At 46.3% G+C, this 26,550-nt stretch overlaps 1 protein-coding gene across 1 annotated transcript in view; it reads right to left on the bottom strand.

Annotated features, from left to right (window-relative positions):
• LOC116359575 (homer protein homolog 2-like) overlaps window positions 1–26,550 on the bottom strand; it is a 127,185-nt gene that overhangs the window by 15,312 nt on the left and 85,323 nt on the right. Inside the window, exons 3-6 of the mRNA XM_031812410.1 lie at window positions 13,340–13,471; window positions 11,404–11,496; window positions 5,157–5,296; window positions 1,312–1,327 (exon numbers count right to left, since the gene is read on the bottom strand). Of these exons, the coding sequence (XP_031668270.1) occupies window positions 1,312–1,327; window positions 5,157–5,296; window positions 11,404–11,496; window positions 13,340–13,471 (381 nt within the window). The remainder of the gene's footprint in view (window positions 1–1,311; window positions 1,328–5,156; window positions 5,297–11,403; window positions 11,497–13,339; window positions 13,472–26,550) is intronic.

A 26,550-nucleotide genomic window follows, 5' to 3' on the forward strand; every position in this document is an offset into this window, starting at 1 on the left:
AGAGAGAGAGAGAGAGAAAGAGAAGAAAGAGAGGGAGAAGAGAGAGAGAAGAGAGAGTGAGAGAAGAGAAGAGAGAGAAGAGAAGAGAGATGGAGAGAGAAGAGAAGAGAGAGGGAGAGAGAGTGGGAGGAGAGAGATTAATATTTTCAAAGTAATTTAGGGTCAAAACCTACCAATATGCATATAAAGAAGTCGCATGGTTCTTTCAGAGTGCATGGCTGGTTCTTTCAGTGTGCATGGCTGGTTCTTTCAGTGTGCATGGCTGGTTCTTTCAGTGTGCATGGCTGGTTCTTTCAGTGTGCATGGCTGGTTCTTTCAGTGTGCATGGCTGGCTCTTTCAGTGTGCATGGCTGGTTCTTTCAGTGTGCATGGCTGGTTCTTTCAGTGTGCATGGCTGGTTCTTTCAGAGTGTGCATGGCTGGTTCTTTCAGAGTGTGCATGGCTGGTTCTTTCAGAGTGTGCATGGCTGGTTCTTTCAGAGTGTGCATGGCTGGTTTTTTCATAGTGTGCATGGCTGGTTCTTTCAGAGTGTGCATGGATGGTTCTTTCAGTGTGCATGGCTGGTTCTTTCAGAGTGTGCATGGCTGGTTCTTTCAGACGTGTGCATGGCTTGGTTCTTTCAGGTGTGCATGGCTGGTTCTTTCAGTGTGCATGGCTGGTTCTTTCCAGTGTGCATGGCTGGTTCTTTCAGTGTGCAGGATGGTTCTTTCAGTGTGAATGGCTGGTTCTTCAGTGTGCATGGCTGTTCTTTCAGTGTGCATGGTGGTTCTTTCAGTGTGCATGGCTGGTTCTTCAGTGTGCATGGCTGTTCTTTCAGGTGTGCATGGGCTGGTTCTGTTCAGAGTGTGCATGGCTGGTTTTTTCAGTGTGCATGGCTGGTTCTTTCAGGTGTGTGCATGGCTGTTCTTTCAGAGTGTGCATGGCTGGTTCTTTCAGAGTGTTGCCTGGCTGTGTTCTTTCGAGTGTGCAAGGCTGGTCTTTCAGAGGTGTGCAAGGCTGGTTCTTTCGAGTGTGCATGGCTGGTTCTTTCAGAGTGTGCATGGCTGTGGTTCTTTCAGCGTATGCATGAATGGTTTTTTCAGAGTGTGCATGGCTGGTTCTTTCAGAGTGTGCATGGCTGGTTCTTTCAGAGTGTGCATGGCTGGTTCTTTCAGTGTGCATGGCTGGTTCTTTCAGTTGTTGCATGGCTGGCATGACTGGTTCTGTCAGTGTGCATGGCTGGTTCTTTCAGTGTGCATGACTGGTTCTTTCAGTGTGCATGGCTGGTTGGGTGGGTAAATCGAGCTCCATACTAACGAATGCAGGACAAACCCGTACCACCCACATTCTACAACATGGTTGTGTCAGATCCCTGGCAGTTGGTTACTGAACACAATCTTTCTTCACTGCTCTCAGCAGACTGTAGTCCATGGACTGATACCTTCCATCTCTCTGCACTAATACCTTCCATCTCTCTGCACTGATACCTTCCATCTCTCTGCACTGATTCCTTCCATCTCTCTGCACTGATATCTTCCATCTCTCTGCAGCCAGCTGATACCTCCCATCTCTCTGCACTGATACCGTCCATCTCTCTGCACTGATACCTTCCATCTCTCTGCACTGATACCTCCCATCTCTCTGCACTGATACCTCCCATCTCTCTGCACTGATACCTTCCATCTCTCTGCCACTGATACCTTCCATCTCTCTGCACTGATTCCTTCCATCTCTCTGCACTGATTCCTTCCATCTCTCTGCAGCCAGTTGATACCTTCCATCTCTCTGCACTGATACCTTCCATCTCTCTGGCACTGATACCTTCCATCTCTCTGCAGCAAGCTGATACCTTCCATCTCTCTGCAGCAAGCTGATACCTTCCATCTCTCTGCAGCAGCTGATACCTTCCATCTCTCTGCATGATACCTCCCATCTCTATGCACTGATACCTTCCATCTCTCTGCAGCAAGCTGATACCTTCCATCTCTCTGCACTGATACCTTCTATCTCTCTGCACTGATACCTTCCATCTCTCTGCACTGATACCTTCCATCTCTCTGCACTGATACCTTCCATCTCTCCTGCACTGATACCTTCCATCTCTCTGCACTGATACCTCCCATCTCTCTGCAGCAAGCTGATACCTTCCATCTCTCTGCAGCAAGCTGATACCTCCCATCTCTATGCACTGATACCTTCCATCTCTCTGCAGCAAGCTGATACCTTCCATCTCTCTGCACTGATACCTTCTATCTCTCTGCACTGATACCTTCCATCTCTCTGCACTGATACCTTCCATCTCTCTGCACTGATACCTTCCATCTCTCTGCACTGATACCTTCCATCTCTCTGCACTGATACCTCCCATCTCTCTGCAGCAAGCTGATACTTCCATCTCTCTGCAGCAAGCTGATACCTCCCATCTCTCTGCACTGATACCCTCCCATCTCTCTGCACTGATACCTTCCATCTCTCTGCACTGATACCTTCCATCTCTCTGCACTGATACCTTCCATCTCTCTGCACCTGATACCTTCATCTCTCTGCACTGATACCTTCCATCTCTCTGCACTGATACCTTCCATCTCTCTGCACTGATACCTCCCATCTCTCTGCAGCAAGCTGATACCTTCCATCTCTCTGCAGCAAGCTGATACCTCCCATCTCTCTGCACTGATACCTCCCATCTCTCTGCACTGATACCTTCCATCTCTCTGCACTGATACCTTCCATCTCTCTGCACTGATACCTTCCATGTCTCTGCACTGATACCTTCCATCTCTCTGCACTGATACCTTCCATCTCTCTGCACTGATACCTTCCATCTCTCTGCACTGATACCTTCCATCTCTCTGCACTGATACCTTCCCATCTCTCTGCACTGATACCTTCCATCTCTCTGCACTGATACCCTTCCATCTCTCTGCAGAAACTGATACCTTCCATCTCTCTGCAGAAAACTGATACCTTCCATCTCTCTGCACTGATACCTTCCATCTCTCTGCAGCCAGCTGATACCTTCCATCTCTCTGCCTGATACTGTCCATCTCTCTGCACTGATACCTTTCCATCTCTCTGCACTGATACCTCCCATCTCTCTGCACTGATACCTCCCATCTCTCTGCACTGATACCTTCCATCTCTCTGCACTGATACCTTCCATCTCTCTGCACTGATACCTTCCATCTCTCTGCACTGATTCCTTCCATCTCTCTGCACTGATTCCTTCCATCTCTCTGCAGCCAGTTGATACCTTCCATCTCTCTGCACTGATACCTTCCATCTCTCTGCACTGATACCTTCCATCTCTCTGCAGCAAGCTGATACCTTCCATCTCTCTGCAGCAAGCTGATACCTTCCATCTCTCGCAGCAAGCTGATAACCTTCCATCTCTCTGCACTGATACCTCCCATCTCTATGCACTGATACCTTCCATCTCTATGCACTGATACCTGCCATCTCTCTGCACAAGCTGATACCTTCCATCTCTCTGCACTGATACCTTCTATCTCTCTGCACTGATAACCTTCCATCTCTCTGCACTGATACCTTCCATCTCTCTGCACTGATACCTTCCATCTCTCTGCACTGATACCGTTCCATCTCTCTGCACTGATACCTCCATCTCTCTGCACTGATACCTCCCATCTCTCTGCAGCAAGCTTGATACCTTCCATCTCTCTGCAGCAAGCTGATACCTTCCCATCTCTCTGCACTGATACCTTCCATCTCTCTGCACTGATACTTTCCATCTCTGCACTGATACCTTCCATCTCTCGCACTGATACCTTCCATCTCTCTGCACTGATACCTTCCATCTCTCTGCAACTGATACCTTCCATCTCTCTGCACTGATACCTTCCATCTCTCTGCACTGATACCTTCCATCTCTCTGCACTGATAACCTTCCATCTCTCTGCACTGATACCTTCCATCTCTCTGCACTGATACCTTCCATCTCTCTGCAGAAAACTGATACCTTCCATCTCTCTGCACTGATACCTTCCATCTCTCTGCAGCCAGCTGATACCTTCCATCTCTCTGCACTGATACTGTCCATCTCTCTGCACTGATACCTTCCATCTCTCTGCACTGATACCTTCCATCTCTCTGCAGCAAGCTGATGTTGTCAGAGATGAGTAAACTACCTGGAGAACCTCAAACATGGCCTGCCATGATCACCACCTACGAGGGTATTTAAGGTCTTTAAGGTTCACCTGAACTCAATGTTCTGTGGGTTCTCCCACGTTCTATGATGTGTGTTGAAATGTTTACTGACCTCTGTTCCACGGTGGTCTTGAGTCTGTTGTTATCTCCCCCTCCCTCCTTACCTCTCCCCCTCCCCTACCTCTCCCTCTCCCTCCTTACCTCTCCCCTTACCCCTCCTTACCTCTCCCCTTACCCCTCCCTCCTTACCTCTCCCCTTACCTCTCCCCCCTCCTCCTTACCTCTCCCCTTACCCCTCCCTCCTTACCTCTCCCCCCTCCCTCCTTACCTCTCCCCCTCCCTCCTCACCTCTCCCCCTCCCTCCTCACCTCTCCCCCCCTCCTCCTCACCTCTCCCCCTCCCTCCTCACCTCTCCCCCTCCCTCCTCACCTCTCCCCCTCCCTCCTCACCTCTCCCCCTCCCTCCTCACCTCTCCCCCTCCCTCCTCACCTCTCCCCCTCCCTCCTCACCTCTCCCACTCCCTCCTCACCTCTCCCCACTCCCTCCTCACCTCTCCCACTCCCTCCTCACCTCTCCCACTCCCTCCTCACCTCTCCCCCCTCCCTCCTCACCTCTCCCCCTCCCTCCTCACCTCTCCCCCTACCCCTCACCTCTCCCCCTCCCTCCTCACCTCTCCCCCTACCCCTCCCTCCTTACCTCTCCCCCTCCCTCCTCACCTCTCCCCCTCCCTCCTTACCTCTCCCCCTCCCTCCTTACCTCTCCCCCTCCCTCCTTACCTCTCCCTCCTTACCTCTCCCCCTCCCTCCTTACCTCTCCCTCCTTACCTCTCCCCCTCCCTCCTCACCTCTCCCCCTACCCCTCCCTCCTTACCTCTCCCCCTACCTCCTTACCTCTCCCCCTCCCTCCTTACCTCTCCCCCTCCCTCCTTACCTCTCCCCCTCCCTCCTTACCTCTCCCCCTCCCTCCTTACCTCTCCCCCTCCCTCCTTACCTCTCCCCCTCCCTCCTTACCTCTGTTCCACAGTGGTCTTGAGTTTGTCATTCTCGCTCATCAGCGCTGCGGTCTCCGGTCCTCCGTGGGAGATCTTCTCATCGTCCGTCCCGTTGATGCTTGAGGCCTGGGTGGACGAGGGGGTCTCACGACCCGACTCCTGGATGAGGGGGAGGACGAGGACAATTTATGTCAGATACCAGAGGATGATTCTGCTTCATAGAGCTGAGTCAGACTCGTGCCATCTGTAGTTAAACAGTCAGATAGTAACAGCTAGTTAGTACTGACCAGCTCTGAAACACCATGTAGTTATAGTAACAGCTAGTTAGTACTGACCAGCTCTGAAACACCATGTAGTTATAGTAACAGTCAGATATTAACAGCTAGTTAGTACTGACCAGCTCTAAAACACCATGTAGTTATAGTAACAGTCAGATAGTAACAGCTAGTTAGTATTGACCAGCTCTGAAACACCATGTAGTTATAGTAACAGTCAGATATTAACAGCTAGTTAGTACTGACCAGCTCTGAAACACCATGTAGTTATAGTAACAGCTAGTTAGTACTGACCAGCTCTGAAACACCATGTAGTTATAGTAACAGTCAGATATGAACAGCTAGTTAGTACTGAACAGCTCTGAAACACCATGTAGTTATAGTAACAGTCAGATATTAACAGCTAGTTAGTACTGACCAGCTCTGAAACACCATGTAGTTATAGTAACAGTCAGATATTAACAGCTAGTTAGTACTGAACAGCTCTGAAACACCATGTAGTTATAGTAACAGTCAGATATTAACAGCTAGTTAGTACTGACCAGCTCTGAAACACCATGTAGTTATAGTAACAGTCAGATATTAACAGCTAGTTAGTACTGACCAGCTCTAAAACACCATGTAGTTATAGTAACAGTCAGATAGTAACAGCTAGTTAGTACTGACCAGCTCTGAAACACCATGTAGTTATAGTAACAGCTAGTTAATACTGACCAGCTCTGAAACACCATTTAGTTATAGTAACAGCTAGTTAGTACTGAACAGCTCTGAAACACCATGTAGTTATAGTAACAGCTAGTTAGTACTGACCAGCTCTGAAACACCATGTAGTTATAGTAACAGCTAGTTAGTACTGACCAGCTCTGAAACACCATGTAGTTATAGTAACAGCTAGTTAGTACTGACCAGCTCTGAAACACCATGTAGTTATAGTAACAGCTAGTTAGTACTGACCAGCTCTGAGACACCATGTAGTTATAGTAACAGCTAGTTAGTACTGACCAGCTCTGAAACACCATTTAGCTATAGCCTACATCCCAAATGGCACCCTATTCCCTATATAGGGCACTACTTTAGACCAGGGTCTATGGGGAATAGTGTGCCATTTGGGGCATGTCAATAGTAACAGAGTGTACTGAGCAGACCTGGCAGGCTAAGACTGGCTGGCTGGGTGAGAGGCTAGAAAAACACCTCTCAAACCACCCTCTGAATCCCCAATGGCAACCTATTCCCTATATAGTCCACTACTTTTGACCAGGGCCAATAGGGAATAGGGAGCCATTTGGGACACGGTATTGTAACCGCCAAAATAACGGAAACACCAACATGAAGTGTCTTAAAATAGGGTGTTGATGGTGATTGAAAACACTGTCTCAGGCAGCGCTCCAGATCTCCAATTAGTGTTCAATTGGGTTGTGCCCTGGTCTATAGTAGTACCACTATATAGGGAATAGGGCTCTGGTCTATAGTAGGACCACTATATAGGGAATAGGGCTCTGGTCTATAGTAGTACCACTATATAGGGAATAGGGCCCTGGTCTATAGTAGTGCACTATATAGGGAATAGGGCTCTGGTTCAAAGTAGTGCACTATACAGGGAATAGGGCCCTGGTCTATAGTAGTACCACTATATAGGGAATAGGGCTCTGGTCTATAGTAGTACCACTATATAGGGAATAGGTTGCTATTTACGACACAGCCATCCTCTCCTCTCTCTGTGTTGCCAGGGTTTTATCAGGTAAACCAGCAATATATTAATGAATAGAACCATCTCGGTTAACCCGGAACTAAAGTCTCACGTGATTGGTCAGCTGCTGGATTAATTTCTGGTTCCATATCTGAGGGGATTAAGAGATGCTGGAACGAGGAGCTCCACCGTCTCTCAACAAATGACGGGAATGTCAGAGAAATGTGATAGGATGCGATTTGTCCAAATAACCAGGGATGGAAAAAACCCAAACACTGGAACTACTGCTACTCGTTAGGCCACGCATTCCCATTCCTTCCCCACAGATTCTAAAAAGGTAGCACCAGTTATATTAACGTAGCTCTGTCGAAGAGAGATTATACATCCCAAAACAACCAACTACTGCTAATTAATGAAGATATTATCATTACAGCCCATTAGAGCACATATCAAATAATTATCTATGCAAATTTAAAATGAAAATATAAAACCTATTCAACTTTATCTAATAAATGGAGAGTAATACACAGCAATAGAGTCCAGTTTCCTCTGAATATGAATGTGATTAAACCATCTGATGTCTGACCAAATAAAGAGAACACATGCTACGGTGGTCATTGGCTCTAGTCAAACGTAGTGGATAGGGTTCCATTTGGGCCTCAACCAATATATCCAGGGAGTTTAGGGGCTTACATAGGGAGAGTACGCAGTCAGAATACTAATGAGATGACATGTTAGAATACTAATGAGAGAACATGTTAGAATACTAATGAGATGACATGTTAGAACAGAACTGACAGTCAGAATACTAATGAGAGAACATGTTAGAACAGAACTGACAGTCAGAATACTAATGAGAGAACATGTTAGAACAGAACTGACAGTCAGAATACTAATGAGAGAACATGTTAGAATACTAATGAGAGAACATGTTAGAACAGAACTGACAGTCAGAATACTAATGAGAGAACATGTTAGAATACTAATGAGAGAACATGTTAGAACAGAACTGACAGTCAGAATACTAATGAGATGACATGTTAGAATACTAATGAGAGAACATGTTAGAATACTAATGAGAGAACATGTTAGAACAGAACTGACAGTCAGAATACTAATGAGAGAACATGTTAGAACAGAACTGACAGTCAGAATACTAATGAGAGAACATGTTAGAACAGAACTGACAGTCAGAATACTAATGAGAGAACATGTTAGAATACTAATGAGAGAACATGTTAGAACAGAACTGACAGTCAGAATACTAATGAGATGACATGTTAGAATACTAATGAGAGAACATGTTAGAATACTAATGAGAGAACATGTTAGAATACTAATGAGAGAACATGTTAGAACAGAACTGACAGTCAGAATACTAATGAGATGACATGTTAGAACAGAACTGACAGAATACTAATGAGAGAACATGTTAGAATACTAATGAGAGAACATGTTAGAACAGAACTGACAGTCAGAATACTAATGAGATGACATGTTAGAACAGAACTGACAGTCAGAATACTAATGAGATGACATGTTAGAACAGAACTAACAGTCAGAATACTAATGAGATGACATGTTAGAACAGAACTAACAGTCAGAATACTAATGAGATGACATGTTAGAACAGAACTGACAGTCAGAATACTAATGAGATGACATGTCAGAACAGAACTAACAGTCAGAATACTAATGAGATGACATGTCAGAATACTAATGAGATGACATGTTAGAACAGAACTAACAGTCAGAATACTAATGAGATGACATGTTAGAACAGAACTGACAGTCAGAATACTAATGAGATGACATGTTAGAACAGAACTGGCAGTCAGAATACTAATGAGATGACATGTCAGAACAGAACTAACAGTCAGAATACTAATGAGATGACATGTCAGAATACTAATGAGATGACATGTTAGAACAGAACTAACAGTCAGAATACTAATGAGATGACATGTTAGAACAGAACTAACAGTCAGAATACTAATGAGATGACATGTTAGAACAGAACTGACAGTCAGAATACTAATGAGATGACATGTTAGAACAGAACTGGCAGTCAGAATACTAATGAGATGACATGTCAGAATACTAATGAGATGACATGTTAGAACAGAACTGACAGTCAGAATACTAATGAGATGACATGTCAGAATACTAATGAGATGACATGTTAGAACAGAACTGGCAGTCAGAATACTAATGAGATGACATGTTAGAACAGAACTGACAGTCAGAATACTAATGAGATGACATGTTAGAACAGAACTGGCAGTCAGAATACTAATGAGATGACATGTTAGAATACATGTTAGTACAGAACTGGCAGTCAGAATACTAATGAGAGGACATGTTAGAATACATGTTAGAACAGAACTGGCAGTCAGAATACTAATGAGAGGACATGTTAGAATACATGTTAGAACAGAACTGACAGTCAGAATACTGTCCTCAGGCTGTTGATGAGATGATGTAACACAATCCAGCAGACTTTTTACAGCTCTGACCCGTCACATTACAGCCTCCCAGGGTAGATTATGTGTCTGTTTGGCGGCTGGCAGATGATAAGTGACTCCCTGTCACCTTTGACCCCCACACACCAAGTATCACTTTACTACACCTAGTCACTCATTACTGAGTGTGTGTATGTACAGTTGAAGTCGAAAGATAACATACACCTTAGTCTGTCTTAGGTCAGTTAGGATCAACACTTTATTTTAAGAATGTGAAATGTCAGAATAATAGTAGAAAGAATGATTTATTTCAGCTTTTATTTCTTTCATCACATTCCCAGTGGGTCAGAAGTTTACATACACTCAATTAGTATTTGGTAGCATTGCCTTTAAATTGTTTAACTTGGGTCAAATGTTTCTGGGCAGCCTTCCACAATAAGTTGGGTGAATTTTGGCCCATTCCTCCTGACAGAGCTGGTGTAACTGAGTCAGGTTTGTAGGCCTCCTTGCTCGCGCACGCTTTTTCAGTTCTGCCCACACATTTTCTATGGGATTGAGGTCAGGGCTTTGTGATGGTCACTCCAATACCTTGACTTTGTTGTCCTTAAGCCATTTTTCCACAACTTTGGAAGTATGCTTGAGGTCATTGTCCATTTGGAAGACCCATTTGTGACCAAGATTTAACTTCCTGACTGATGTCTTGAGATGTTGCTTCATATATCCACATAATTGTCCATCCACATAATTGTCCCGCCTCATGATGCCATCTATTTTGTGAAGTGCACCAGTCCCTCCTGCAGCAAAGCACCCCCACAACATGATTCTGCCATCCCCGTGCCTTACGGTTGGGATGGTGTTCTTCGGGTTGCAAGCCTCCCCCTTGTTCCTCCAAACATAACGATGGTCATTATGGCCAAACAGTTCTATTTTTGTTTCATCAGACCAGAGGACATTTCTCCAAAAAGTACATTCTTTGTCCCCATGTGCAGTTGCAAACCGTAGTCTGGCTTTTTTATGGCGGTTTTGGAGCAGTGGCTTCTTCCTTGCTGAGCGGCCTTTCAGGTTATGTCGACTCGTTTTACTGTGAATATAGATACTTTTGTACCTGTTTCCTCCAGCATGTTCACAAGATCCTAGGCTGTTGTTCTGGGATTGATTTGCACTTTTCGCACCAAGGTACCTTCATCTCTAGGAGACAGAACGCGTCTCCTTCCTGAGTGGTATGACAGCTGCGTGGTCCCATGGTGTTTATACTTGCCTACTATTGTTTGTACATATGAATGTGGTACCTTCAGGCGTTTGGAAATTGCTCCCAAAGATGAACCAGACTTGTGGAGGTCTACAGGTCTTGGGAAAATCAAAAGAAATAAGCCTTGATGTCAAGCAAAGAGGCACTGAGTTTGAAGGTAGGCCTTGAAATACATCCACAGGTACACCTCCAATTGACTCAAAATGATGTCAATTAGCCTATCAGAAGCTTCTAAAGTCATGACATCAAGCTGTTTAAAGGCACAGTCAACTTAGTGTATGTAAACGTCTGACCCACTGGAATTGTGATACAGTGAATTATAAGTGAAATAATATGTCTGTAAACAATTGTTGGAAGAATTACTTGTGCTGTGCACAAAGTAGATGTCCTAACTGACTTGCCTAAACTATAGTTTGTTAACAAGACATTTGTGGAGTGGTTGAAAAAACGAGTTAATGACTCCAACCTATGTAAACTTCCGACTTCAACTGTATGTATCTGTGCACATGCGTGTGTGTGTGTTTGCGTGCGTGTGTGCAATTCACCGCTTCTTCACATGTTATTATGGGTGTGTGTGTGTGCCCGTATGTTACCTGGGAATTGTTACTCGATGTCTCCATCTTCTCCTGTGACTTGTCCCTGGCCAGCTTCGCTGCTTCCTTCACTTCCTGGAACTTCTCAGCAAACTGAAACAAGATGAAATAAACAAGGAAAAAGATTCATTAATACAAGTTCAAATATAAAAACATAAATCACTGGAGACAAGCGATGTGTGTGTGTCGCTTAATGATGATGTAATCACATGTCCCCAATGGAACCTGGTCTAAAGTAGTGCACCATCACCCCTATAGAGACAAGCGATGTGTGTGTGTCGCTTAATGATGATGTAATCACATGTCCCCAATGGAACCTGGTCTAAAGTAGTGCACCATCACCCCTATAGAGACAAGCGATGTGTGTGTGTCGCTTAATGATGATGTAATCACATGTCCCCAATGGAACCTGGTCTAAAGTAGTGCACCATCACCCCTATAGAGACAAGCGATGTGTGTGTGTCACTTAATGATGATGTAATCACATGTCCCCAATGGAACCTGGTCTAAAGTAGTGCACCATCACCCCTATAGAGACAAGCGATGTGTGTGTGTCGCTTAATGATGATGTAATCACATGTCCCCAATGGAACCTGGTCTAAAGTAGTGCACCATCACCCCTATAGAGACAAGCGATGTGTGTGTGTCGCTTAATGATGATGTAATCACATGTCCCCAATGGAACCTGGTCTAAAGTAGTGCACCATCACCCCTATAGAGACAAGCGATGTGTGTGTGTCGCTTAATGATGATGTAACCACATGTCCCCAATGGAACCTGGTCTAAAGTAGTGCACCATCACCCCTATAGAGACAAGCGATGTGTGTGTGTCGCTTAATGATGATGTAATCACATGTCCCCAATGGAACCTGGTCTAAAGTAGTGCACCATCACCCCTATAGAGACAAGCGATGTGTGTGTGTCGCTTAATGATGATGTAATCATATGTCACCAATGGAACCTGGTCTAAAGTAGTGCACCATCACCCCTATAGAGACAAGCGATGTGTGTGTGTCGCTTAATGATGATGTAATCACATGTCCCCAATGGAACCTGGTCTAAAGTAGTGCACCATCACCCCTATAGAGACAAGCGATGTGTGTGTGTCGCTTAATGATGATGTAATCACATGTCCCCAATGGAACCTGGTCTAAAGTAGTGCACCATCACCCCTATAGAGACAAGCGATGTGTGTGTGTCGCTTAATGATGATGTAATCACATGTCCCCAATGGAACCTGGTCTAAAGTAGTGCACCATCACCCCTATAGGCCTTAGTCTAAAGTAGTGCAGTATCACCCCTATAGGCCTTAGTCTAAAGTAGTGCACCATCACCCCTATAGGCCTTAGTCTAAAGTAGTGCACCATCACCCCTATAGGCCTTAGTCTAAAGTAGTGCACCATCACCCCTATAGGCCTTAGTCTAAAGTAGTGCAGTATCACCCCTATAGGCCTTAGTCTAAAGTAGTGCACTATAAAGACAATAGGGTGCCGTTGGGTTGTAACTCACGGTGGAGGTGAGTTACTGACATGATGAGCTCAGGGACAAACTAGACTATCTACTATTTATTCATTGTAAAATATGTGAAGGATAAAATCCCATGAGATGATTAATCAACTCATATCCAAGGTGGTTCCCAAACAACAACAACAAATACTGGACCAAACAAACACAGAGGTAGTAACGGAATGGCTTTATGTTGCCGGTAGTGACGGAATGGCTTTATGTTGCCGGTAGTGACGGAATGGCTTTATGTTGCCGGTAGTGACGGAATGGCTTTATGTTGCCGGTAGTGACGGAATGGCTTTATGTTGCCGGTAGTGACGGAATGGCTTTATGTTGCCGGTAGTGACAGAACAGCTATATCTTTACAGTAGTGATGGAATAGCTTTGTCTTTTTAAAATTGTAACAGAAAATCAATGAACCAATCAGTACCTTGGCCAGCTGCTGCTCGGAGGCGAACCCCAGTCCGAACACTGTGTTGGCTCTGCTGTCAGCCCATTGGCCAAACTTCTGGGAGGTCTTGGTGAAGGTCATGTTTGGGGTGATGGTGCTGTTGATGATCACCTGAAGGGAGACAGGAAATGACACGTTAGTATGACAACGGAAATACCCGGAGCAGCTTGAGGGGGTACGGGCCTTGCTCAAGGGCACAACGGAAATGACCGGAGCAGCTTGAGGGGGTACGGGCCTTGCTGGGCTACTGGGACATGGGAAAGGGCACAAACAGTTTGGGAAACCAGTTTGGAATCCAGTTTGGGAAACCAGTTTGGGAAACCAGTTTGGGAAACCTCAGTTGGCAGCCAGTTTGGGAAACCAGTTTGGGAAACCTCAGTGGGCCACAGTTTTGCACACCTGGGGTGTAATCATTAGTCCAAACACTAAAACAAGAGTTTCTATTGGACAAATTGAGGTAGGTCCCTCCCTATTTCATTCCATTTACGAAACTTTTTGCAACAGAATAAGCCCCTGAAGTCATTTGGTGTTCGCCAGGCATAATGGGACCCATCTCGTCCAAAAAGGTTGACTCCAGTTTGCCAAAAAGCACCTGGATGATCATCAACACTCTCTGAAGAATGTTCTATGGACAGATGAGTCAAAAGTATAACATGTTGGACGACATGGGTCCCATTATGCCTGGCGAAAACCAAACACTTCAATTCCCCAGAACCTCATGCCAACGGTCAAGCATGGTGGTGGTGTGATGGTTTGGGGTCCAGCATGGTGATGGTGGTGTGGTGGTTTGGGGTCCAGCATGGTGATGGTGGTGTGATGGTTTGGGGTCCAGCATGGTGATGGTGGTGTGGTGGTTTGGGGTCCAGCATGGTGATGGTGGTGTGATGGTTTGGGCTCCAGCATGGTGATGGTGGTGTGATGGTTTGGGCTCCAGCATGGTGATGGTGGTGTGATGGTTTGGGCTCCAGCATGGTGATGGTGGTGTGATGGTTTGGGCTCCATCATGGTGATGGTGGTGTGATGGTTTGGGCTCCAGCATAGTGATGGTGGTGTGATGGTTTGGGGTCCAGCATGGTGATGGTGGTGTGATGGTTTGGGGTCCAGCATGGTGATGGTGGTGTGATGGTTTGGGGTCCAGCATGGTGATGGTGGTGTGGTGGTTTGGGGTCCAGCATGGTGATGGTGGTGTGATGGTTTGGGGTCCAGCATGGTGATGGTGGTGTGATGGTTTGGGGTCAGCATGGTGATGGTGGTGTGATGGTTTAGGGTCCAGCATGGTGATGGTGGTGTGATGGTTTGGGGTCCAGCATGGTGATGGTGGTGTGATGGTTTGGGGTCCAGCACGGTGATGGTGGTGTGATGGTTTGGGGTCCAGCACGGTGATGGTGGTGTGATGGTTTGGGGTCCAGCATGGTGATGGTGGTGTGATGGTTTGGGGTCCAGCATGGTGATGGTGGTGTGGTGGTTTGGGGTCCAGCATGGTGATGGTGGTGTGATGGTTTGGGCTCCAGCATGGTGATGTGATGGTTTGGGGTCAGCATGGTGATGGTGGTGTGGTGGTTTGGGCTCCAGCATGGTGATGGTGGTGTGATGGTTTGGGCTCCAGCATGTTGATGGTGGTGTGATGGTTTGGGGTCAGCATGGTGATGGTGGTGTGATGGTTTGGGCTCCAGCATAGTGATGGTGGTGTGATGGTTTGGGGTCCAGCATGGTGATGGTGGTGTGGTGGTTTGGGGTCCAGCATGGTGATGGTGGTGTGATGGTTTGGGGTCCAGCATGGTGATGGTGGTGTGGTGGTTTGGGGTCCAGCATGGTGATGGTGGTGTGATGGTTTGGGCTCCAGCATAGTGATGGTGGTGTGATGGTTTGGGGTCCAGCATGGTGATGGTGGTGTGATGGTTTGGGGTCCAGCATGGTGATGGTGGTGTGATGGTTTGGGGTCCAGCATGGTGATGGTGGTGTGGTGGTTTGGGGTCCAGCATGGTGATGGTGGTGTGATGGTTTGGGGTCCAGCATGGTGATGGTGGTGTGATGGTTTGGGGTCAGCATGGTGATGGTGGTGTGATGGTTTAGGGTCCAGCATGGTGATGGTGGTGTGATGGTTTGGGGTCCAGCATGGTGATGGTGGTGTGATGGTTTGGGGTCCAGCATGGTGATGGTGGTGTGATGGTTTGGGGTCCAGCACGGTGATGGTGGTGTGATGGTTTGGGGTCCAGCATGGTGATGGTGGTGTGATGGTTTGGGGTCCAGCATGGTGATGGTGGTGTGGTGGTTTGGGGTCCAGCATGGTGATGGTGGTGTGATGGTTTGGGCTCCAGCATGGTGATGTGATGGTTTGGGGTCAGCATGGTGATGGTGGTGTGGTGGTTTGGGCTCCAGCATGGTGATGGTGGTGTGATGGTTTGGGCTCCAGCATGTTGATGGTGGTGTGATGGTTTGGGGTCAGCATGGTGATGGTGGTGTGATGGTTTGGGCTCCAGCATAGTGATGGTGGTGTGATGGTTTGGGGTCCAGCATGGTGATGGTGGTGTGGTGGTTTGGGGTCCAGCATGGTGATGGTGGTGTGATGGTTTGGGGTCCAGCATGGGGATGGTGGTGTGGTGGTTTGGGGAGGCTTTGCTGCCTCAGGATAAGCGACTTGCCTTAATAGAAGGAACCATGAATTCTGCTCTGTATCAGATCATTCTACAGGAGAACGTCAGGCCATCCGTTTGTGAGCTGAAGCTGAAGCACAGCTGGGTCATGCAGCAAGGCTAAAAAGCAAAACACATTTGAAGTTTTGGAATGGCCTAGTCAAAGTCCAGACTCCACAGCGACGTGAGAGACTGATCAACTACAGGAAGCGTTTGACTGATCAACTACAGGAAGCGTTTGACTGATCAACTACAGGAAGCGTTTGACTGATCAACTACAGGAAGCGTTTGACTGATCAACTACAGGAAGCGTTTGACTGATCAACTACAGGAAGCGTTTGACTGATCAACTACAGGAAGCGTTTGACTGATCAACTACAGGAAGCGTTTGGTTGGAGTCGTCCCAGGTACAAGGTGGAGCAACCAGTTACTGAGTGTCCTCGGGGGCAATTACTTTTACACACTGGGGCATTGAGTGTTGCATAACTTTGTTCATCAAATAAATGAAATAAGTATATGAATTGTTGTCTTATTTGTTCACTCAGGTTCCCTTTATCTAATATTAGGTTTTGACAACATTCCAGTATAAAAAAAAATATGCAAAAGTAGAGAAAATTAGAAAGTGGGGCCAATATTTTTTTCACAACACTGTATTATATTACTATTGGTTCTGGCTGGGACTGGGACCGGGGCTGGGACTGGACTGGGACTGGACTGGGGCTGGGACTGGGACTGGGACTGGGACTGGACTGGGGCTGGGGCTGGGGCTGGGACTGGGACTGGGACTGGGACTGGGACTGGGACTGGGACTGGGACGGGACTGGGGCTGGGACGGGACTGGAACGGGACTGGGCTGGCCAAGACACACCTTATCCCACTGTGCAGAACAGCATGGGTCTGTGTTCTCCATGGAAAACATGAGCAGAAGTGCTCCTATACAAATATAAAATAGAGTTTTCCGCCCCACAAGGCTTTCAGTTTCCTGTTTGTTGTTGACACAAGCCACAACCTTTTTTTGTTCTCAGTACATCTAAAACAACCTTCTTGTACAAGATTCAGAAGTGACGCTAACCGTTTAGCTTCTACAATACAACTCTGGCCAAAGATCAAGCTCTTATTCAGTATCAGAAATCAAAGTAAAAGTGAAATAACTGAAATAAATAAATAAAATAAACCCCACTTCTGTTACCAGACTCCTTCCCTTCTGAACTCCAGAGAAAGAGAGAAACATTTCCATAGTAACACAATTGCAAGAGAAAGAGCTGGAGGCTTTATGTAATCTGAAGAGGAACAGAGTAATATCAGGACCATTAGATTGGTTTCCTTCAGAGTCTCTGCTGCACGCTCTCACACACACACACACTGCCTCCAACTATGTCCAGTATGCACGTGTCCACACAGCCCACTGACCCTTATAATGGTCATTACGACTCCCCAAGCCCATATCCCAAAAAGGCACCCTATTCACTAGCACCCTATTCACTAGCATTATAGAACTCTGGTCTAAAGTAGTGCACTATGTAGGGAATAGGGAGTCATTTGGGACACAAGCCCTTCTCGGTTACAGTGTAGTCCAGCTGTTAAACTAGTAGCTGTTTAACAGGCCTGTTACTGTAGCATAATTACATGTATTAATAGTCTAATGATAGACTGTCTCCTAAACGGTCCTGAGGGCCCAGGTCTATAGTATTACCACTATATAGGGAATAGGGCTCTGGTCTATAGTAGTACCACTATATAGGGAATAGAGCTCTGGTCTATAGTAGTACCACTATATAGGGAATAGGGCTCTGGTCTATAGTTGTATCACTATATAGGGAATAGAGCTCTGGTCTGTAGTAGTACCACTATATAGGGAATAGGGCTCTGGTCTATAGTAGTACCACTATATAGGGAATAGGGCTCTGGTCTATAGTAGTACCACTATATAGGGAATAGGGCTCTGGTCTATAGTAGTACACTATATAGGGAATAGGGCCCTGGTCTAAAGTAGTGCACTATATAGGGAATAGGGCCCTGGTCTAAAGTAGTGCACTATATAGGGAATAGGGCTCTGGTCTATAGTAGTAGCACTATATAGGGAATAGAGCCCTGGTCTATAGTAGTACCACTATATAGGGAATAGGGCCCTGGTCTATAGTAGTGCACTATATAGGGAATAGGGTGCTATTTGGGACAGAGCCAGTGTTTCCCGGAGAGAAGTGAGTCACTGAGACTGTGATATGGTAAGGAGCGTGATTGATGAAACTGATATAGATGAATAATCTACTGGTAAGGAGAAGGGTCCCAGGGTGTGTATGACAACACAGAAACCTCTAGAGTTGTGGACTCGAGTCACATGACTTGGACTCGAGTCTGACTCGAGTCACACATTCGATGACTTGAGACTGGGAGACTCAAGACTTGGGGACTTTGACTTGAGACTGATGACTTGAGGACTGATGACTTGAGGACTTGAGACTTTGACTTGAGACTGATGACTTGAGGACTTGAGACTGATGACTTGAAATTCTGTGGCCAGGTTTTGTAACATTTTGTCACCCATTTTGTGGCACAGTCTCCAAGGATTTACTCTCCGCGCCGCCAGAGATATCAGCCGCTGCGTTGCACGTTGCAAAAAAATACAAATAAACCTGCAACAGATTGACTAGTGAAATGCACAGTCGGCCCTCTGATTGGACCAGAAAACTGTCAATCAATGCAGGTCAGGTGACGTAGCACAGTGCTTCTCAACGTGGGTCACGAGTATGAAACTGAATGAGTCTCCAGACAGCAGATTCAGATGAGTCTCCAGACAGCAGATCCAGATGAGTCTCCAGATGAGTCTCCAGATGAGTCTCCAGACAGCAGATCCAGATGAGTCTCCAGATGAGTCTCCAGACAGCAGATAAAGATGAGTCTCCAGATTAGTCTCCAGACAGCAGATCCAGATGAGTCTCCAGATGAGTCTCCAGACAGCAGATCCAGATGAGTCTCCAGATTAGTCTCCAGACAGCAGATCCAGATGAGTCTCCAGATGAGTCTCCAGATGAGTCACCAGACAGCAGATCCAGATGAGTCTCCAGATGAGTCTCCAGACAACAGCTCTCGTTTCATTTTCTCCAATATGCCTACGTTTAAATGACCCATAATTAAAGAAAGTTATCCATACAGTTTATCAATCCACTACGGACACATCTCGGCCAGAACGATAACGTTAGTCTACCCGGCTAATTCATTGATCACGTTCCTATTTCAGACAGACCTAGTTTGGCTGGTTACTGGCTGTATGTCTGAAGACAGCTGTAACATCACACTAGGAGAGGCAGGAGGATGAGGGCGGGCGGGTGGGCGGGCAGGCAGGCAGGCAGGCCCTCCAAAGTGACAGGCAAGTTGCAGACAGACTGTGCTTTCCTTGTCTTTCAATCTCCACTGCATACAGGAAAGGTAGGGTGTATTATCCTGTTGGACCCCAGAGAAGGGACATCATATCCCTAGTTGATATTGGCTGCTAACACGTCGGTGTCCTGCAGTTTGAAAATGCGTCACTGTTTATGGCTGCACCGGGGTCGCGAACCACCCCTTTGGGGGTGGGGTGGAGTGGGGGGGGGGGGGGGGGGGGGGGGGGGGGGGTTGTGCACCGGGGTCGCGAAGCACCCCTTTGAGGGTGGGGTGGGGGGGTTGTGCACCGGGGTCGCGAACCACCCCTTTGGGGGTGGGGTGGGGGGGGTTGTGCACCGGGGTCACGAACCACCCCTTTGGGGGTGGGGTGGGGGGGTTGTGCACCGGGGTCGTGAACCACCCCTTTGAGGGTGGGGTGGGGGGGTTGTGCACCGGGGTCGCGAACCACCCCTTTGGGGGTGGGGTGGGGGGGTTGTGCACCGGGGTCGTGAACCACCCCTTTGGGGGTGGAGTGGGGGGGTTGTGCACCGGGGTCACGAACCACCCCTTTGGGGGTGGGGTGGGGGGGTTGTGCACCGGGGTCGTGAACCACCCCTTTCGGGGTGGGGGTGGGGTAGGGGGGTTGTGCACCGGGGTCGTGAACCACCCCTTTGAGGGTGGGGTGGGGGGGTTGTGCACCGGGGTCGTGAACCACCCCTTTGGGGGTGGGGTGGGGGGGGTTGTGCACAGGGGTCGCAAACCAGCCCTTTGGGGGTGGGGTGGGGGGGTTGTGCACCGGGGTCGCGAACCACCCCTTTGGGGGTGGGGTGGGGGGATTGCAGGTCAAAAAGTTTGAGAACAACAGAGCAAGCGAACAGATTGCTGATTTACAGCGATAGGATCCTGTGTGGCACAAATGTCAATTGGAGGGAGAGAGGATTGGCATAGTCATAGTAAATACTCATAGTAAATACTCATAGTAAATACTCATAGTAAATACTCATAGTAAATACTCATAGTACTCATAGTAAATACACATAGTAAATACATAGTAAATACTCATAGTAAATACATAGTAAATACTCATAGTAAATACTCATAGTAAATACTCATAGTAAATACGCATAGTAAATACAAAGTAAATACGCATAGTAAATACTCATAGTAAATACACATAGTAAATACTCATAGTAAATACTCATAGTAAATACGCATAGTAAATACAAAGTAAATACGCATAGTAAATACTCATAGTAAATACGCATAGTAAATACACATAGTAAATACACATAGTAAATACGCATAGTAAATACTCATAGTAAATACACACAGTAAATACGCATAGTAAATACTCATAGTAAATACACATAGTAAATACACATAGTAAATACGCATAGTAAATACACATAGTAAATACACAGCTCTACAAACTGTTTGGGGATCCAGGAAATGAACTGTTGACCTTGAAGCTCAGCAGCAATGAGGCAACAATTACTAGACCAGACCTACTGGTCTTCAGGATGAAATGGAGATGAACCTGCATTACTAGACCAGACCTACTGGTCTTCAGGATGAAATGGAGATGAACCTGCATTACTAGACCAGACCTACTGGTCTTCAGGATGAAATGGAGATGAACCTGCATTACTAGACCAGACCTACTGGTCTTCAGTATGAGATGGAGATGAACCTGCATTACTAGACCAGACCTACTGGTCTTCAGTATGAGATGGAGATGAACCTGCATTACTAGACCAGACCTACTGGTCTTCAGTATGAGATGGAGATGAAGCTACATTACTAGACCAGACCTACTGGTCTTCAGTATGAGATGGAGATGAACCTGCATTACTAGACCAGACCTACTGGTCTTCAGTATGAGATGGAGATGAAGCTACATTACTAGACCAGACCTACTGGTCTTCAGTATGAGATGGAGATGAACCTGCATTACTAGACCAGACCTACTGGTCTTCAGTATGAGATGGAGATGAACCTGCATTACTAGACCAGACCTACTGGTCTTCAGTATGAGATGGAGATGAAGCTGCATTACTAGACCAGACCTACTGGTCTTCAGGATGAAATGGAGATGAACCTGCATTACTAGACCAGACCTACTGGTCTTCAGTATGAGATGGAGATGAACCTGCATTACTAGACCAGACCTACTGGTCTTCAGTATGAGATGGAGATGAACCTGCATTACTAGACCAGACCTACTGGTCTTCAGGATGAAATGGAGATGAACCTGCATTACTAGACCAGACCTACTGGTCTTCAGTATGAGATGGAGATGAAGCTACATTACTAGACCAGACCTACTGGTCTTCAGTATGAGATGGAGATGAACCTGCATTACTAGACCAGACCTACTGGTCTTCAGGATGAAATGGAGATGAACCTGCATTACTAGACCAGACCTACTGGTCTTCAGGATGAAATGGAGATGAACCTGCATTACTAGACCAGACCTACTGGTCTTCAGTATGAGATGGAGATGAACCTGCATTACTAGACCAGACCTACTGGTCTTCAGTATGAGATGGAGATGAACCTGCATTACTAGACCAGACCTACTGGTCTTCAGGATGAGATGGAGATGAACCTGCATTACTAGACCAGACCTACTGGTCTTCAGGATGAGATGGAGATGAACCTGCATTACTAGACCAGACCTACTGGTCTTCAGGATGAAATGGAGATGAAGCTACATTACTAGACCAGACCTACTGGTCTTCAATATGAGATGGAGATGAACCTGCATTACTAGACCAGACCTACTGGTCTTCAGTATGAGATGGAGATGAAGCTACATTACTAGACCAGACCTACTGGTCTTCAGTATGAGATGGAGATGAACCTGCATTACTAGACCAGACCTACTGGTCTTCAGGATGAAATGGAGATGAACCTGCATTACTAGACCAGACCTACTGGTCTTCAGTATGAGATGGAGATGAAGCTACATTACTAGACCAGACCTACTGGTCTTCAGTATGAGATGGAGATGAACCTGCATTACTAGACCAGACCTACTGGTCTTCAGTATGAGATGGAGATGAACCTGCATTACTAGACCAGACCTACTGGTCTTCAGTATGAGATGGAGATGAACCTGCATTACTAGACCAGACCTACTGGTCTTCAGTATGAGATGGAGATGAACCTGCATTACTAGACCAGACCTACTGGTCTTCAGTATGAGATGGAGATGAACCTGCATTACTAGACCAGACCTACTGGTCTTCAGGATGAGATGGAGATGAACCTGCATTACTAGACCAGACCTACTGGTCTTCAGTATGAGATGGAGATGAACCTACATTACTAGACCAGACCTACTGGTCTTCAGTATGAGATGGAGATGAACCTGCATTACTAGACCAGACCTACTGGTCTTCAGTATGAGATGGAGATGAACCTGCATTACTAGACCAGACCTACTGGTCTTCAGTATGAGATGGAGATGAACCTGCATTACTAGACCAGACCTACTGGTCTTCAGTATGAGATGGAGATGAACCTGCATTACTAGACCAGACCTACTGGTCTTCAGTATGAGATGGAAATGAAGCTACATTACTAGACCAGACCTACTGGTCTTCAGTATGAGATGGAGATGAACCTGCATTACTAGACCAGACCTACTGGTCTTCAGTATGAGATGGAGATGAACCTGCATTACTAGACCAGACCTACTGGTCTTCAGTATGAGATGGAGATGAAGCTACATTACTAGACCAGACCTACTGGTCTTCAGTATGAGATGGAGATGAACCTGCATTACTAGACCAGACCTAGTGGTCTTCAGGATGAGATGGAGATGAACCTGCATTACTAGACCAGACCTACTGGTCTTCAGTATGAGATGGAGATGAACCTGCATTACTAGACCAGACCTACTGGTCTTCAGTATGAGATGGAGATGAAGCTACATTACTAGACCAGACCTACTGGTCTTCAGTATGAGATGGAGATGAAGCTACATTACTAGACCAGACCTACTGGTCTTCAGTATGAGATGGAGATTAACCTGCATTACTAGACCAGACCTACTGGTCTTCAGTATGAGATGGAGATGAACCTGCATTACTAGACCAGACCTACTGGTCTTCAGTATGAGATGGAGATGAAGCTACATTACTAGACCAGACCTACTGGTCTTCAGTATGAGATGGAGATGAACCTGCATTACTAGACCAGACCTACTGGTCTTCAGTATGAGATGGAGATGAACCTGCATTACTAGACCAGACCTACTGGTCTTCAGTATGAGATGGAGATGAACCTGCATTACTAGACCAGACCTACTGGTCTTCAGTATGAGATGGAGATGAACCTGCATTACTAGACCAGACCTACTGGTCTTCAGTATGAGATGGAGATGAACCTGCATTACTAGACCAGACCTACTGGTCTTCAGTATGAGATGGAGATGAACCCGCATTACTAGACCAGACCTACTGGTCTTCAGTATGAGATGGAGATGAACCTGCATTACTAGACCAGACCTACTGGTCTTCAGTATGAGATGGAGATGAAGCTACATTACTAGACCAGACCTACTGGTCTTCAGGATGAGATGGAGATGAAGCTACATTACTAGACCAGACCTACTGGTCTTCAGTATGAGATGGAGATGAACCTGCATTACTAGACCAGACCTACTGGTCTTCAGTATGAGATGGAGATGAACCTGCATTACTAGACCAGACCTACTGGTCTTCAGTATGAGATGGAGATGAACCTGCATTACTAGACCAGACCTACTGGTCTTCAGTATGAGATGGAGATGAACCTGCATTACTAGACCAGACCTACTGGTCTTCAGTATGAGATGGAGATGAACCTGCATTACTAGACCAGACCTACTGGTCTTCAGGATGAGATGGAGATGAAGCTGCATTACTAGACCAGACCTACTGGTCTTCAGGATGAGATGGAGATGAACCTGCATTACTAGACCAGACCTACTGGTCTTCAGTATGAGATGGAGATGAACCTGCATTACTAGACCAGACCTACTGGTCTTCAGTATGAGATGGAGATGAACCTGCATTACTAGACCAGACCTACTGGTCTTCAGGATGAGATGGAGATGAACCTGCATTACTAGACCAGACCTACTGGTCTTCAGGATGAGATGGAGATGAACCTGCATTACTAGACCAGACCTACTGGTCTTCAGGATGAGATGGCGATGAACCTGCATTACTAGACCAGACCTACTGGTCTTCAGGATGAGATGGAGATGAACCTGCATTACTAGACCAGACCTACTGGTCTTCAGTATGAGATGGAGATGAAGCTACATTACTAGACCAGACCTACTGGTCTTCAGTATGAGATGGAGATGAACCTGCATTACTAGACCAGACCTACTGGTCTTCAGTATGAGATGGAGATGAACCTGCATTACTAGACCAGACCTACTGGTCTTCAGTATGAGATGGAGATGAACCTGCATTACTAGACCAGACCTACTGGTCTTCAGTATGAGATGGAGATGAACCTGCATTACTAGACCAGACCTACTGGTCTTCAGTATGAGATGGAGATGAACCTGCATTACTAGACCAGACCTACTGGTCTTCAGTATGAGATGGAGATGAACCTGCATTACTAGACCAGACCTACTGGTCTTCAGTATGAGATGGAGATGAACCTGCATTACTAGACCAGACCTACTGGTCTTCAGTATGAGATGGCGATGAACCTGCATTACTAGACCAGACCTACTGGTCTTCAGTATGAGATGGAGATGAAGCTACATTACTAGACCAGACCTACTGGTCTTCAGTATGAGATGGAGATGAACCTGCATTACTAGACCAGACCTACTGGTCTTCAGTATGAGATGGAGATGAACCTGCATTACTAGACCAGACCTACTGGTCTTCAGTATGAGATGGAGATGAACCTGCATTACTAGACCAGACCTACTGGTCTTCAGTATGAGATGGAGATGAACCTGCATTACTAGACCAGACCTACTGGTCTTCAGTATGAGATGGAGATGAACCTGCATTACTAGACCAGACCTACTGGTCTTCAGTATGAGATGGAGATGAACCTGCATTACTAGACCAGACCTACTGGTCTTCAGGATGAGATGGAGATGAACCTGCATTACTAGACCAGACCTACTGGTCTTCAGGATGAGATGGAGATGAACCTGCATTACTAGACCAGACCTACTGGTCTTCAGTATGAGATGGAGATGAACCTGCATTACTAGACCAGACCTACTGGTCTTCAGGATGAGATGGAGATGAACCTGCATTACTAGACCAGACCTACTGGTCTTCAGGATGAGATGGAGATGAACCTGCATTACTAGACCAGACCTACTGGTCTTCAGTATGAGATGGAGATGAACCTGCATTACTAGACCAGACCTACTGGTCTTCAGTATGAGATGGAGATGAACCTGCATTACTAGACCAGACCTACTGGTCTTCAGTATGAGATGGAGATGAAGCTACATTACTAGACCAGACCTACTGGTCTTCAGGATGAGATGGAGATGAAGCTACATTACTAGACCAGACCTACTGGTCTTCAGTATGAGATGGAGATGAAGCTACATTACTAGACCAGACCTACTGGTCTTCAGGATGAGATGGAGATGAAGCTACATTACTAGACCAGACCTACTGGTCTTCAGTATGAGATGGAGATGAAGCTACATTACTAGACCAGACCTACTGGTCTTCAGGATGAGATGGAGATGAAGCTACATTACTAGACCAGACCTACTGGTCTTCAGTATGAGATGGAGATGAACCTGCATTACTAGACCAGACCTACTGGTCTTCAGTATGAGATGGAGATGAACCTGCATTACTAGACCAGACCTACTGGTCTTCAGGATGAGATGGAGATGAACCTGCATTACTAGACCAGACCTACTGGTCTTCAGTATGAGATGGAGATGAACCTGCATTACTAGACCAGACCTACTGGTCTTCAGGATGAGATGGAGATGAAGCTACATTACTAGACCAGACCTACTGGTCTTCAGTATGAGATGGAGATGAACCTGCATTACTAGACCAGACCTACTGGTCTTCAGTATGAGATGGAGATGAACCTGCATTACTAGACCAGACCTACTGGTCTTCAGGATGAACCTGCATTACTAGACCAGACCTACTGGTCTTCAGTATGAGATGGAGATGAACCTGCATTACT

This window comes from Oncorhynchus kisutch, unplaced genomic scaffold (assembly GCF_002021735.2).
Source record: "Oncorhynchus kisutch isolate 150728-3 unplaced genomic scaffold, Okis_V2 Okis03b-Okis08b_hom, whole genome shotgun sequence".
NCBI classification, from domain to species: Eukaryota; Metazoa; Chordata; class Actinopteri; order Salmoniformes; family Salmonidae; genus Oncorhynchus; species Oncorhynchus kisutch.